The sequence below is a fragment of the Copadichromis virginalis genome, linkage group LG10 (genome assembly GCF_057382275.1).
Source record: "Copadichromis virginalis isolate Kocher_CV1m ecotype Utaka linkage group LG10, C_Virginalis_male_GT1.1, whole genome shotgun sequence".
Lineage (NCBI taxonomy): Eukaryota > Metazoa > Chordata > Actinopteri > Cichliformes > Cichlidae > Copadichromis > Copadichromis virginalis.
This window is the reverse complement of record NC_140627.1, coordinates 26,718,519-26,734,802: the sequence shown is the minus strand read 5'-3', so window position 1 is coordinate 26,734,802 and position 16,284 is coordinate 26,718,519. Positions and strand designations below refer to the sequence as shown.

The window sequence follows — 16,284 nt, the reverse complement described above, 5'->3', positions numbered from 1 at the left end:
ATGGGTTGTTTTTTTTTTCCCCCTTAGTAGTTTCTCCTTACACAAGCAATTAAGACAAATAGGCCAGTATGAAACCTGTGGAAGGCAAACAAAAACTCCATCTTCACATCAGAAAGCAGAGTCTAATTGGGGTGGAGGTATCAATAGAGATCTGCTTAAGTTTACACGACTAAGTCGGATGATTTCTTATTTTTGTCTTTAGGTTAGGCTATGATTTGTCTTGCTGGCTTAATGCAAAGATGGTTCTGTTCACACCAGCTGAGAACATCATTAATGACTCCCTGTATTCCAGTTAGTTTCCCTTTGACACCCGACCCACAATGGCGGTGTCGTCTGAGAACCTCTGGAGATGGCAAGTGTCTGTGTTATAACCGAAGTCCGCAGTGAAGAGAAATGGGGCAAGTACTGTTCCTTGTGGGACCCCTGTGTAACAGACTACCACCTCAGACACGCAGTCCCACATACTGGGGTCTACTAGTAAGGTAGTTAACAATCCATGTGGACAACAGATGGTCCACTCGCACTCCCTGCAGCTTCCCCCTTAGCACTGTGGGCTGGATTGTGTTGAAGGCACTGGAGAAATCAAAAACATGAACTGGTGCAATCTATTAGCCCAAACCTTTTCTCCAGACTCTGGGCCTTCTCTGCTCGCTGTACTCCATCTGGTGATTGTATTCAGTCCTCTGCACACTGTAGCAGAACCAGTGCCGCGGGTGAATCGAATGCACCACTCTGTACCCATTTTACCTGATGGTCACAGAAATGTGGGGAAAGAACATAAGAGACTGTCTAGCTTATATTACACGTCACCTTAACAGAAAGCCAAAAATTAATAACTCTGTTCAATATTATCGTGTGTGTGCGCGTTACCATTTCAGTTTGAGAGCCACGGGTGCTGATAGAGTTGCTTCAGAGTGGGACGTTGCTCAGGAACTTTATTTAGACAAGTTCTCAAGAAATGACGGCAATCTGAGGAGCAACCAAAGGAAATGTGGTGAGATCTACAGTGATTTAAGAAGGTGAACTACACCAGACCTGTGCTGACAGTTCATCATGCAAGAGTGTGTTTCTTACTTTTTGAGAGCCTGTTGCTGATCTTTAGTTTGTGCCTGATAAACTCTTGGGTCTCAAACTGTTTTCTGTGGAGGCTTTCATAAAGTAGCACTCCCAGCTGCCACACTGTTGTAGGACCAGCACTGTAGCTGCAACAGCTGTACCACTCAGGAGGAGCATGAGCAACTGTGCCTGCAAAATACAGGAATGAGACCTCATTAAGAAAAGGATTAAAGCAAATGGGTAAACTGGTAAACAAATAGGTAGGCTGAAGCAGGACAACGTACCATAGAACACTTTGAAAGAGTCTTCCTGCACAAAACAGCTAAGGCCAAAGTCAATCAGCCAAACACGTGGAACATCTGAGCCAGTCTCTATTAGAACATTTTCCACCTTAATATCACGGTGAAAGATGTTCTTGTCCTCAAACGCCAATGCTCCAGCGACCAGCTGTTTCAGTATGATCTGAAAGAGGCAAATAAACATGCTGTGTGAGAATTGGGGGTTTTCTATGCATTGCTAGTTCAAAGTGCCATACTGCCATCCCCACAAGGCAGTCCTATTACTGTAATTACTTGTATAAAGATGGCATTTACATGACCAAAATGAAAACTGCAGGACATGTTGCCAATTCCACACTTTGTTTAGGTGCTCAGGAGGTGAATAAATTTAATTCTCCTCCTCAGCATAGCTGAATTATAGGTAAATTTTGTCTGAGGCCTTCAAATGTAGAAATGGTGAAAGGTTACAGGCAATTTAGTATCAGCAATAGAAATGTTTAATACACACTTATAAAGACCCCCAATCATCTTACCTTGGCCACGCCCTCCTTTACACAACCTCCATTGACTTCAATGAACTGAAGGAGGTCCTGTGCAGGGATTGGTTGCTCAAGCACCAGAATTTGCTCCTCCTGTAGATTGTACCAATCCAGCAAGGACACAGATGTCGAGTTCAGCAGCTGTCCAGTTTTTCCATCCTGGAGTTTCAACATAATGGCCACCTCCACTGAAAGACACTTCCCATCCTCAGCCTGCATCACCACCAAATCAAAAGATTTGAGCATTACAGAAACTCAAACTCATAAATAAACATCAGTTATTTCAGTGATGGATCAGAGTAGTAACTGGTGTTGCTCACTTGCCTTGTTTTCCCAAAAAATCTTGTTTTTTGGAATGTGTTTTATGGCCACCTACAAGAAACAAACAGGATTTTGGTTAGCGCTTCAGGATGATATAGTTTGCATTCTGTTCATGGAAAAACATGTAACGATCCTTACCGGTAAATTGTCTGCTTTACGATAGCCAGCAAACACTGATCCAAACCCTCCTTCACCAAGTTGATGCTCCTGGATGTATCTGGCTTCAAATTCAGCTGAACAGACACAATCAAGAACCAATTTGGTTTCATAACGTGTGAGAAAGGACTATGGTAATATGGTACCAGTGTTACCTGAACTCTAACACAAGGGAATATCTAAGATTAAGTATTTAATGAGTGTTAAATTAAGCACACAATGTGGTTTGAGGGATTCAGAATTTCAAGCATACCTCTGCCAGTGTTCACCGAGGATGAAGTTGGATCATTCTCCTTGTAGTCCAAAGGCCCCTCGCCAACTCCCCTGCTTGTCACAGACTCTGACAGCCTTGTCCTTTTGCTGAAGGCCTGTTCAGAACTGGCCTTCCTTTTGGTTGCCTTGCAGAGCTTGACTGATGTGTTCTGTGGTGCCATTGTGCTGTTTGTTGAAAGAAAGGCAGACTACAGATGACCCTGAATTTATAGTGACCTGTAGCCATTGTCTGCATTGCTAGCGACTACTCAGCCTACCTGATTAGTCAGGTGGCTCATTAGCATGAGTGATTACAGGGCTCTGTTCACATTTACCGTAATCCTTTTCAGGGAATTGGAGCAGGGTGAGGCTTTTATGCAATGCCTTTTGATCATGATGATTGAATTTAAAAGTTTCAGGTTGGTTTCTTTTAATGTCTTTTTAGGTTGCCTGACTGACTATTGTAATGTCTTCAGGCTCTATGTAGTGATAACTGTTTTTAATTATCTATTGGTAATTTTTAAATTCCAATGGTTGATTTTAGTTTCCACTATGTATTACATCATTTTATTCCAAATAGATTACAATATTAACGAGTGACTTTAAGTGGTTTAAGCCACTGCAAAAGTCTTGGATGAGAGGTGAAACATCTTTGAGCAACTTAAAGTCCAGACGCTTTTCTTTCCAAGCCTCTTAAACAATATATTAAAGATTTTCCATTTATCACAATGTAATATTCAAGTATTATCTTCATTTTAATGACTTTTTAAAACTCTCTTGAGTGTAAGACTCAGCTTTGAGTTCCATGTTTTTAAACAATCAGTTGGAGGCTTAACGTACACATGAATAATTGATGTAGATGGCCATTATACAGATGATTAGAACACAAAGGTGTGAATAGGTGAACTTAAACTGCTCAAAGATAATGACATTGTGACTCTAAGTGGTTTAAGCCACTGCAAAAGTAAAAAGATTTCTCCTTGGGCCCACCAATGTAATCAGTATGCTATATTGCAACTGTTAAAGCACAATGAGGGGGGGGAAAAAAAGAGAATACAAGATAATGAAAGAAAACACAAAGCAATGAAACTAATGATCATACAATTACCCACCCTTTGTCACAGCTTCAGCAACAGATGTGTGGAGTTACAAGAGAAGGATCCAAGTGCTGGCACTGGCTTTACTGCGAGTTAACTTTTATTTTCAAATGGTGACAATTCAAACAGAAGTGGAAATGGCAAGGACAGAAACTTGGAAAAACCTAAATTGGGAAAGCTAGCTAAACAAACCTGCAGCTAGAACACGATGACTCAAAGAATTATACACAGGTGGCCCAGCAACAAGCAGAGGGGGGGAAAGGGCTTAAATACACAGGTGGTAACAAGGGAGTGAGAAACAGAAACAACTAATTACACATAACGAGATCAAGGAAGCAAAGCAGAACATGCTGACAAAGGACAGGGATTATCAAAGTAAGACAGGAAACACACAGGCTGAACTCAAGACATGTAAGCTTAACACTTGGGACTGGAGGAATGAAACAGAGACAAGACTCACAAAACACAACACCTGAGTAGACACTTAGGGAGGTTAAAAAAAAAAAAAAAAAAAAAAAAAAAAATAGATCACTAACAGCAAGGAACTAAACAACCTAACATAAACCACTCAGAGAACCTAAACTAAATATTCTTTTAACCCCAAAACACAGTCCAATAGGGACGGAACAGTAACATAAACACAACAACCAACTGATACAAAACCAAGGAATATCAATCATACACAAACACATGGACACTGGGTCACCCTTTATCTAAAACTTAAACACTCAAGCCAGCAGATGGTGCTGCACTGAACTGAACCGAAAAACCAGTTTATTTGTTCAGGATTTTTAATTTTTATTTATTTATTTTTGAGTAATAAACGCAACTATGGGTTTTCTCAGTGGTTGACATGGTCAAGAAGTGGTTGCCTTCTTGTGGCCATGTCCTGGCCCCCACACAGGTTGTAACACATGACTAATGTGACTATGACTGGAAAAGGAGTTTCAGGGTTTTACACAATGCAGCATTTTCTCATAAAATAGAAAGCACCTCTGTTTATTTATTTACTTCTCTTTTAAACCACTGGTATCTTTCTGTCTAAAAATAGTGTATGTTAGTATGATTGTAGATTATATGTGCATTGTCTTTAAAAGTTTAGATGGAAGCAGATTACAATGGATAAAATTGTCTAGGCTACACATTGGGTGCTTTGTCAGTGATAAATGTTTGGTCCAGGATGCCTAATCTCAATGTTTGTATTTTGTTAATTTATGAACACTGAAATCTCACCACAGTGAAGCATTGTTGATATGAAATTTAGTTTTTCCCAATAAAAATGTAGACCCATCTATAGAGAGAGACACACACACACGCTTTTGTCCTCTTTCTACAGTGGCTTTTGTGAACAACATGTACTCAGTTCCAGCAGAGCCTGAATGAATGACTGTGTCCTCCGTCCAACCCAGAAGCACAAATCATGCTGCTTGTCTGGGAGGAAAACAAGGCTTGAGACCCAAGATGAAGGAAGAGAAGGGTGCTCCATTGAAAAACAAAATAATTTACCAGATTTTTTTGCTTGTGTGTTTTGGTTTCTGCAATTCAGGTATGTTACCTTCTTTTATATGGGTGCTTCAAACTTATTCTCCAGATGAGCAAATACTTGCCTAGTACAAGTCTATATATTAATGTACTGGATTATTAGGATTTGTGCATAAAACAATGTGTAGCAGTACATTTGTCTACATGTACTGCTGAAATTTGCAAATCTTTAGAAAACTGAAATTTGCTTCTTTTTAAATGTCATTTTTCATGTTATTGCATCACCAAGTCATTAAATGAACAGATGCTTCTAGTAGATTTTGCAAATTAACAAACATTTTCAGAATAACTGAATTATAGGGGCAGGTGGAGTTTTTATAATTGCCAGCTGTGACGTGGATGGAAATGGCAACAACAGCTCCAGATACGGTTGCATACTTTGATCTAATTAGATATAGTATTGAGAAATACGGTATGATCACTAGTTTCTGATCATTTTTGCAACATTTTGCCTATTTTAAAGTTTCAATGGTATTACAAAAAGTACGGCTTCAGAGAATATATATTTAAATTTAATTACATGAGGTTCTGGGGGTGTTTTGTGACCATTCTTCTAATTAATAAGGGCTCACAGACTAGAGCCAGTGTTTTCAGCTGTGGCTGGGTGTCATCACTGTCCTGCCATTGTTGTGGTTAGCAACAGAGTTACTGAGCTGCTCTGTTTCTGCAGAGCTAGCGTGGTGTCTGGATTGCTCCCATTGCTCTTTTCATGAACTGCCAAGAAGGAAATTTCAACAAACAATCCTCACTTTTGTTGGTTCATGCTGGCCCATCCCAAAGTCTAAAAGCCATCACCATGGTAATATAGATCTGTCATGCAAAGGCTTCCAGTATACAACAGTGACGGGGTGCAGTGCCCGCTTTCCCACAATGATAAAGTATTTGGTCTTCATCTAACCACTGTATCACTTCCCAAAGTTAAAATACTGATAAATTATAATATATTTATATAAATTATTTAATTGTGCACAAATTCTTCATTGGCAGTAGATTAGTTGGGCCCTTATTCTATTCAGATAGGTATAATATTCAAAAACGGATGGGTGTGTAGTTACTTTTAAATCATTGAAGCTTTCCAATTGTAAACAATACATTCATTATCAACTTTGTCAAGCTGGAAGGTGTATTAAGGGTTTTTATGTCTTAAAAAAAAAGTCACTAGGCTTTCAGGACTGTCCAGTTGCAGCACTTCCTCTTTAAATACTGCTGGTTATATGAATATTACATATTTATAGTTTGCAGAATTTACATTTTTCAGCATAGAGTGTAAAAAGTTAAGATAACTCAGTCTGATTCATAGATATAATATAAACTTATATTTTAAGATTATGCATAGCCTCGCTATTCTTGTGTGTTAATTTTCTACTTACTTTTTCTAGGTTCGTGCATTTGCTTCAGAACATTTCTTATCTCAAGAGTATCATTTTTTTTTTTTTTTTAGTTAACATTGAATTGACCCTAATTTATTTATATAGCGCCAAATCACAACAGTTGCCTCAAGGCGCTTTATAGTGTGAGGTAGACCCTACAATAATACATACAGAGAAAAACCCAACAATCATATGACCCCTATTAGCAAGCACTTTGACGACAGTGGGAAGGAAAAACTCCCTTTTAACAGGAAGAAACCTCTGGCAGAACCAGGCTCAGGGAGGGGCGGGGCCATCTGCTACGACCGGTTGGGGTGAGAGAAGGAAGACAGGATAAAAGACATGCTGTGGAAGACAGAGCCAGAGATTAATATCAGCAGAGAGGTCTATTAACACACAGTGAGTGAAAAAGGTGACTGAAGAGGAAAAACTCAATGCATCATGGGAATCCCCCAGCAGCCTACACCTGCAGCATAAGGGTCACTTGATCCAGCCCTAACTATATGCTTTACCAAAAAGGAACGTTTTAAGCCTAATCTTGAAAGTAGAGATACTGTCTGTCTCCCGAATCCAAACTGGAAGCTACTTCCATAGAAGAGGGGCCTGAAAACTGAAGGCTCTGCCTCTCATTCTACTTTTAAATACTCTAGGAACAACAAGTAAGCCTGCAGTGTGAGAGCGAAGTGCTCTAATGGGGTGATATGGTACTACAAGGTCATTAAGATAAGATGGGGCCTGATTATTTAAGACCTTGTATGTGAGGAGCAGGATTTTGAATTCAATTCTGGATTTAACAGGAAGCCATTGAAGGGAAGCCAATACAGGAGAAATATGCTCTCTCTTTCCAGTCCCTGTCAGTGCTCTTGCTGCAGCATTTTAGATTAACTGAAGGCTTTTCAGGGAGTTTTTAGGAAATCCTGATAATAAAGAATTGCAACAGTCCAGCCTAGAAGTAATGCATGAACTAGTTTTTCAGCGTCACTCTGAGACAGGATGTTTCTAATTTTAGAGATGTTGCTCAAATGGAAGAAAGCAGTCCTACATATTTGTTTAATATGTGCATTGAAGGACATATTATGGTCAAATGAATTATGAAGGTTCCTCACAGTGTTACTGGGGGACAAGGTAATGCCATCCAGAGCAAGAATCTGGTACCATATTTCTAAGATTTTCAACTTAAAGCTTCATTATCTTTATTTTAATCAGTAAAATTCAGGAAACTCACGGCAGCAGAAAAATAACTTCAACTATTTTAAAAAGACATTTTAAGTACAAAAACACTAAAAACAATTTTTTTTCTTTTTATGGTACAAATGTAAAGTAGCCACAAAAAATCTTAAACTTTAAATAGAATTTTAATCTTATACAACCAAATCACAAAACAGTCTTGTAGTATTTTATGTTGTAAGGTCAACCTTACATTGCTGTAGATATGAATTCAGGGTCATATAAATAACTCACTGGGAAAAGTTAGGAGGCAACAGTATCTCAACCACCAAGCTAAAGAAGGGCAGCCAAGGGAAGTAAGCAGACAAAAGAATAGCATAAAGAAAGAAGTCTAAAAATTACATGTTGAAGCAAAAACCTTCACTGAAATATTTGAAAAGCATCAAACATTAGAAAGATTCTCACATCTAGTTTTGACTAGAATATCATACCAGTTATGCAACCTCCAGTCTTTATTTGGGAGGAGCCCATTTACAGGTTGCGCTGCTTGCAGTTGCAACAGAGGAAACTACAGGACCAGTTACAGAGGTGTGGCAACAAGCGCAGTCACATAATCTGTTTTGTGATGTTTTACATGATTAGTTGTTGTTCAACTAACTTAAACTGCTGATAATGCTGCCCAGATAAACCTAATCATTCAAAATTTGTTCTCTTAAGAAGATGACCTAAAACTAACAAGAAACTCTTGCAGTCTTTGAAGTGTTTAGAGAATTTAAAGTATTCACTGTTGAGATTGGCTATGAAATAGTGGAGTGGGATGATTTTAAAGTAGCCTACACAACATTTCTGTATTCAGTTACCAGTTTATTAAGTATACTTAGTAGAAAAAAAATATTATTATAAAAAAAGATTTTTCAAGATGAAAAAGTTTTACCTTTTTTCAGAGTTGCTGATTGAGTTCTGATCATCTGGGTGTAGGCGCCTCTAATTAATGGTGGAGAGTGTTGGTGTAGAGCAATGACTGTTTTCTACAGTTATTGGTGTAGAGCTGCATGATGCTATTTTTCATGCCAGTGTAGTTGTTGTAAAGTGCATTAGGAATATTTGATGGAAAAACATTGTTCCCCAAAATCTGGCTCCCCAAAAAGCCAGTCATCTTAAAACTCTGTAAAAGTTAACTGATACTAGAATTTGTTTAAAATGGAAAAGAAACTTCTCATGGACCTTTCTTCTTTGTTTCTGTGCAGGTGGAGTGTTGGCAGTGAATATGACTATCCCAAATACTCTCATTAGAGGTAAATTAGGAGGGGAGGCCCTTCTGTCAGTCCGCTATGATAGTTTCAGCTTAGACCTGCCAGTTATCAAGTGGCTACTTAAAAGGGAAAAATCTGTCACGGTTGTCCAGTCGATTGGAACGGACATCATTGGGACGCTGAGGCCCGAGTACCGGGATCGTATCCTGGTATTTGGGAATGGGACTCTGCTTCTCCACAACCTCAGATTTGCTGATGATGGAACATATGACGTAGAGATCTCCATCACAGATGATACCTTTCCAGGAGAGGGCAGCATCACACTCACTGTGGATGGTAGGAGGACATGTCCATTTGTACAATTCTGTAATGTTTTCAGGTGTAAAAGCACATTTTATTAACCCTTGTCTGCTGTTGCAGAATGCAATACTATCAGTTTTAATATATATAGAGAGATGTGTTTATTGTCTGAACTATAAGTTTAAACCATGATGATTCAAAACACTTACCTAGACTGTAAAAAAGCCATTAGTGAACTGTTCAGCATGAAAATTTGGAGCTAAACCTGCTGAACTATAATTTAACACTCATATTTATCTTTCTTTCCTCCTGCTATGCTGCCTATGAGTCTTTGTGGCTCTTTGTTCATATTGCACACCATTAGTCTTGCTCTGAGTTCAGGTTTCTGAATCATTGTGTGTTTCAGACGTACTCAAACACTCAGGCGCTTCTGCAAACATTTTATCCCACAATGCAAAAGATTTTATTAAACTATACTGCACTGTTCACGCTTTGTAATCAGCTTTCTTTCCAGACAGTTTTAAAGTCCTTACACATTCACATGTTTTTCTCTTTGCCTGATTGGGCTACTGTTCAAGTTGTAGGTGGCTGAAAGAATGCTGGGAATCTCATGAAGTCACTCCATGAATTATTTGGCTGTACTGATATGTCGGCTGTTAGCAGACAGGCACACAGATGTAAATCATCTAATTTTTATTAGCATAAATTTATGGAACAATAATTAACTTTAACTTTATTTTTCCTTTACTTTTTAGGCTCTGTTGAGACATTTTGTTGAGACTTTTTCATCGATATTATTTGAGATGAGCATGCAAATGCTCATGCCAGCTCAAACTTTTTCCACAATAGTTTGAGCTGGCATGAGCAGCAAGTGCTGTTTTGCTTGTTGAATTTAAATGGAATGCAAACCACTGGCATAAACAAAATAAATAAATAGTTCCAGAGGCGAGGTCACTGAGGCAGTTAAACAACTTCTTGGTGGCAGAGCCCCTGGTGTTGATGAGGTCCGCCCCGAGTTACTGAAGGCTCTGGACGTTGTAGGGCTGTCCTGGTTGACACGCCTCTACAATGTTGCATGGAGATCAGGGGCAGTACCCCTGGACTGGCAGACCGGGGTGGTGGTCCCCATCTTTAAGAAGGGGGACCGGAGGGTGTGTTTCAACTACAGGGGGATCACGCTCCTCAGCCTCCCTGGGAAAGTCTATGCCAGGGTGCTGGAAAGGAGAGTTCGTCCGCTAGTCGAACCTCGGATACAGGAGGAACAATGCGGTTTTCGTCCTGGTCGCGGAACACGGACCAGCGCTTTATCCTCTCAAGGATACTTGAGGGTGCATGGGAGTTTGCCCAACCAGTCTACATGTGTTTTGTGGACTTGGAGAAGGCATTCGACCGTATTCCTCGGGGTGTCCTGTGGGAGGTGCTGCGGGAGTATGGGGTGTCTGGCCCATTGCTATGGGCCATTCGATCCCTATACAACTGTTGCAAGAGCTAGGTTCGCATTGCCGGCAATAAGTCGGACTCGTTCCCGGTGGGTGATGGGCTCCGCCAGGGCTGCCCTTTGTCACAGATTCTGTTCATAATTTCTATGGACAGGATTTCTAGGCGCAGCCAAGTGGCGGAGGGCTTTCACTTTGGTGGCCTCAGAATCTCATCTCTGCTTTTCGCAGATGATGTGGTTCTGTTGGCTTCATCGGGTGAGGGCCTCCAGCTCGCACTGGAATGGTTTGCAGCCGAGTGTGAAGCAGCGGGAATGAGGATTAGCACCTCCAAATCTGAGGCCATGGTTCTCAGCCGGAAAAGGGTGCCCACCCTTTTCGGGGATGAGTTCCTGCCCCAAGTGGAGGAGTTCAAGTATCTCGGGGTTTTGTTCGCGAGTGATGGGAGAAGGGAGCCGGAGATCGACAGCCGGATTGGTGCGGCGGCTGCAGTAATGCGGACGCTGCACCGGTCCGTCGTGGTGAAGAGGGAGCTGAGTGTAAAAGCGAAGCTCTCAATTTACCGGTCGATCTACGTCCCTACCCTCACCTATGGCCACGAGCTGTGGGTAGTGACCGAAAGAACAAGATCGCGAATACAAGCGGGGGAAATGAGCTTCCTCCGAACGGTGGCTGGCCTCTCCCTTAGAGATAGGGTGAGAAGTTTGGCCATCCGGGAGGGGCTCAGAGTAGAGCAGCTGCTGCTCCACATCGAAAGGAGCCAGCTGAGGTGGTTCGGGCTGACAAGGATGCCTCCTGGGCACCTCCTGGGGTTGGTGTTCCGGGCATGTCCCACCGGGAGGAGGCCCCGGGGAAGACCCAGGACACGCTGGAGAGATTATATCTCTTGGCCGGCCTGGGAATGCCTTGGTGTTCCCCCGGATAAGCTGGAGGAGGTGGCTGGGGAGAGGGAGGTCTGGGCTTCTCTGCTTAGGCTGCTGCCCCTGCGACCCGGCCCCGGATAAAGCGGATGAAGATGGATGGATGGGATGGATAGTTCTAGTCAGGTTTTGGAAAACACTTATATAAACTGATAAAAGACTTAATTTATCTCACAGTAAAAGGTGAAGATAACAGGAATGGAGAGGTCAACCAAACTAAATGAATGCACACCAAACCTTTTATCTGTGTATATAAAACAAATATATAATAGTGAGTATAGGTGTGGCCAGCAGAGACATTCACATCAGCTCAGGTTGAACAGTTTGCAGACAACGTTGAAGAGGCAAGGCTGAGGTGGTTTGAACATGTGCAAAATGAGGGATAGTGGATATATTACACAAAGGATATTAAAGTTACCAGGCAGGAGGCAACTTTAGACCACAAAGAAGATTTGTGCCTTTAGTGGATAGCAAGGGATAGTGTGAAGCTGTGGCGACCCCTAAAGGGACCATGCAAAAGGAGAAGATTAATATATTGTCTGATGTTATGATAGAAGTTATTCCCTGAGAAATTATAAGTAATAGACTGACTTCTTGAAACCAAGCACACCATTGTTTTTCTTGTGACATTACCAATAAGTTTGATGTGTCACATGGCCCTCTTCCTATGGAAAAAAAAAACAAAAGTTGTATCCAAGATGGCCGACTTCTAAATGGCCCCCCTGGTCACCACCCATCTTGAGGAGTTTGCCCCCTCTCATATACTAATGTGCCACAAACAGGACTTTAATATCACCAACCATTCCCATTTTATTACGGTGTATCCATATAAATGGCCCACCCTGTAGAAAAAAAAAAACTAATATTCTTGGCATAATTTATTTCAAAAGTTCCTTCAGTGTTTCTTGCATGTGTAAAGACTACAAGAAAGAAACGACTTCAAAAAAGGACAGAAGCATGTTTATTGTTTTTATCTGCTAACATATCCAGAACTATTGTATCTACTGTCTCTTGTATCCAGAATCTATATCCAGGCCTTATATCAACATGGAGTCTTCATCATTACTGGAGCTTAGCGAAAATGTTGTCCTCAACTGCTCTCATGACAATGGAACCAGGACTACATACAGGTGGTTCAAAGGTGGAAAACTCCTGACCAATGAGACAAGGTTCGTGTTTTCTCCTGATCAGAAGCTTTTGACCATCAAGCGGGTGTTGATGGCAGATGATGATGTCTACAGCTGCACAGTGGAGAATCCGGTGGGAAATATGACAAGTCTGCCAATTAGACTGACTGTATACAGTAAGTAACACTGCCTTAGTTAGTTATTGCAATGTCAACAAGGGTTAAAAACATCATGGTAGACACAGAGACATGGGCAGCAGATTTCAGTTGAATTCAGTTTTATTTTTATAGCCTCAGTTCAAAACAAGTTTCATCTCAAGGCCTGTAAATAATTGCACAATTTAATAAAGGTGGTGATTTTGACTACTAAGTATTGCAGTGCACTGCCTAAAATATTAAATTCAGTAGTATAATTTCAGGTGTTTTGTTTTTGTTCCGTTAACAGTTTAATAGCTCATTTGAAAGACTGGTTCAGGCTGTCCTGAGGGTGACATAACTTATATAACTATGCAGCTGTAAGAACACAGCAGGTCTACATAAAGTAAAGAAAATAGTTCCTTCAGTTGATCAGAGAGGATGCTTTTCTACATTACTAAATTTTCCCTAAATCTTTTGACAGATTTCTCTCAGAAATTACAAATGTCTGCCTTCTGGTAGGGATGGAGGAAAAGTCTGAGGTTTTTGAAAGCCAAAGAAAGGTGTCTTTGAAAGACCTGCATAATGCATTGCGTATCTGCCATTCACAGCAGACACATGAGGCATGGAGCAGGTCGTCAAAGACACAGCTCAGTAAGTAAGTAACATCTCATGACTCAGATCTCTGGAGGAGCGGGAAAGTAATATAAAAAAAACCACAGTTGGCCACAGTTGACTGTTGTTAAAAGATCAAGTTTAAGCAGGGTTGACAACATATACATTGCTCATCAATGATAATGTGATAGTGATGTGAAAGGCTGGTACAAACAGTACAAAAATAGTGAAAAGCAGACCCAGAAGGTATATGTGTGTCACATGGGCATAAAGAGAAGGAATACTGTGTTATACCATTCGCTCTAGTTGCACATTTTGTTTTGTCAGTGCCTGTGTTGTTCATTAATTGTAATCTTGTACATTCTAAACAGAAAGAAGTTCCCTTTATATCATCCTTTCTACTGGAGGCATCTTTCTTTTGATCACCTTGGTGACTATATGTGCCTGCTGGACACCTTCTAAAAAGTAAGACTGGCTATTAAATAATTGAATTCAATGCCAAGTATCACAAAACTGATCAAATATTTTGTCTACACAGACCAAGACAGCCCCCTAGAAAGCACCTCTCCAGGTTTTATAACCGCTCTCACCAAACACCAATCAATCACACAGGTAAAGTATAGCTGTGACGACAGTTATGAAATGTGAAAACGAAGTGTGAATTTGTATTCAAATAATAATAAATTTGAATACTAATTTATTTATTTATTTATTTATTTATTTTACTTCATCACAGATTGTGTGCTTCCAAAAATGCCACAGCACAATGGGATAAATGCAGTAACTTCACTTTATATCCTCCAGCAAAAGGTAACACTTTTCATTAACGGTCTTATTTTGTTACATTCTGTGAGTCGTGAATAACACCACAACAAATCTGAAGCAATCTGAAACTATCATCTAACAAATTTTGTCTTCTATTGCATAATCTTTAGGCATAAAACCCACAAGTCACTACAAGGAATACATGCAACATTATGTTCTGGCAAAAAAAGTACTAAGGAATGTTTATAAAACTCAAGGCTAGCCAGTTTAATAGCTGCATGGACAGACAGACCAGCTATAAGGTGCTCATTATAAACTGTCTCATTAGCTGCATATACTTCAAAACCAAGCTATCAAAGTCTTTTTGGTCATTTAATAGCACCTTATCAGTCTCACAGGCTAAGCTCAGTAAACCGAAACCAGTGAGTTTCGCTATTAGGTAATCTGAGAGCCATCTACACAAATAGCCACAATGAAATTTAATAAAAGTAAAATATTACTTTTGGAGAGTGAAGTTGGGCTCATGTCACTGTGTTTTGCAGGATCCTTCCACAGATGACTCCTCCAGCAACAGTATTGGATCTCCATCTGAACTTGACAACCCACCATGCTACACCACTTCCCCCACATATACTGATCCTATTACTCTTACTGCTGGTTCCCCTGCTCACATCTCCCGTAAGCATACCTGATGGGTCATCGGTTTAAACAGTCCACAGTACAACAAACAGAAGGTTACATGCTCTATATTCTACTGCTCCGAAATGCAAAGTACTCTAGACATCGTGGAGAGTGTCGTAAAATGAAGAAAATGCTGTGAATTAAACACTGTAACTTAAATAACAGTTGTTTTAAAGTTTAGTAGCACAGCCTGGAATGAAATATGAGGACAGTTTGACATTAGAGTCAAAATGTTTCAGTTTTTATGATTTAAATTTTTTATTTGGTTTGTTACTCAACACCATTGCAGTTTGTTACATGTCAATTCCAGACAATTCCAGACATATAACTGACTTGTTATCTCTCTGTTATGTCAAATTTTTTGTATACATAAAAATACAGATTACTTTGTGAAATAATGTAAATTAGTATTTTAGTTCTACTAGATTGCTTAATTTATGTGTATACAGTGACAAAACCATGTTGGGGTAGGATAGGGGGCCATGGTATTTGAATTTTATACATACTTTAATAAAAATGTAGAATTATCAGAAATTTGTCTTTGTGGTATTTTGGAAAGACTGACCTGTGCCAGTTGACTTGAACAAGTAGCGTCCTTGTTTGCTTGTCATTTATCATGGATAGATTAGTAGATTTAATTTTTAACAACATTTGCCTCAAGCTGCTTTATATTGCAAGGTAAACCCTCTACAATAATACAGAGAAAACAGGGAAGATCCCATCAGATGACAGTGACACAACTGTCATTGATGTCCACTACCGCTGATCAAAAAGAAGTTTTCATCATAACCATGTTCCCATTTTAGGACATGGGTGTCTAATTTTTACTTACCAGTCTATACTAATCGGTCTTGAAGGACGTAGGCCTTGTTACAGAGGTAAATTTCAAATGTTCAGCATGAGCAGGAGGAGGAAAAATGTGGTACTTTTAACAGTTTTGCTTTCTTTATACATAAAGAAATGGTGTAATTTATGCCATGTTCCTTCATGCCTAAGGCACTGAACATTATCCATATCAACATGAGTATCCTTCTATTTTTCAACTCTTGGGCTGCATTCAGACCCAGGGGAGTAAAGCTAACAATTTTGACTTCTCCATTGTACAGAAATTGATAATAGAGCATAGTACTGTGTTTTCTGTTTTTGTTTTTTTTATGTCACTTACCTTAATACTGGGAGTACAAGGGAGCAAATTTGAAAAATTGATACTAGAGCATAGGACTGTGCTTTTTTGAATGTCACTTACCTTACTGTTGGTAGATCCAACGCTGTTGG

General features: G+C 39.9%; 2 protein-coding genes across 2 annotated transcripts; one reads left to right on the top strand and one right to left on the bottom strand.

Annotated features, from left to right (window-relative positions):
- Positions 1–874: 874 nt before the first annotated feature.
- LOC146700697 (serine/threonine-protein kinase pim-2-like) lies at positions 875–2,784 on the bottom strand. The gene is made up of 7 exons (XM_085471311.1): positions 2,604–2,784; positions 2,333–2,427; positions 2,198–2,245; positions 1,868–2,086; positions 1,341–1,518; positions 1,075–1,245; positions 875–969 (listed from the first exon to the last, which is right to left on the bottom strand). The coding sequence occupies exons 1-7, from the start codon at positions 2,782–2,784 to the stop codon at positions 875–877; spliced, it is 987 nt and encodes a 328-aa protein (XP_085327437.1).
- Positions 2,785–5,049: 2,265 nt separating this feature from the next.
- Positions 5,050–15,533, top strand: LOC146700696 (hepatic and glial cell adhesion molecule-like). The gene is made up of 7 exons (XM_085470901.1): positions 5,050–5,245; positions 9,026–9,367; positions 12,709–12,990; positions 13,935–14,028; positions 14,102–14,175; positions 14,300–14,373; positions 14,871–15,533. The coding sequence occupies exons 1-7, from the start codon at positions 5,083–5,085 to the stop codon at positions 15,018–15,020; spliced, it is 1,179 nt and encodes a 392-aa protein (XP_085327027.1). The 5' UTR covers positions 5,050–5,082; the 3' UTR covers positions 15,021–15,533.
- The last annotated feature ends 751 nt before the right edge of the window (positions 15,534–16,284 follow it).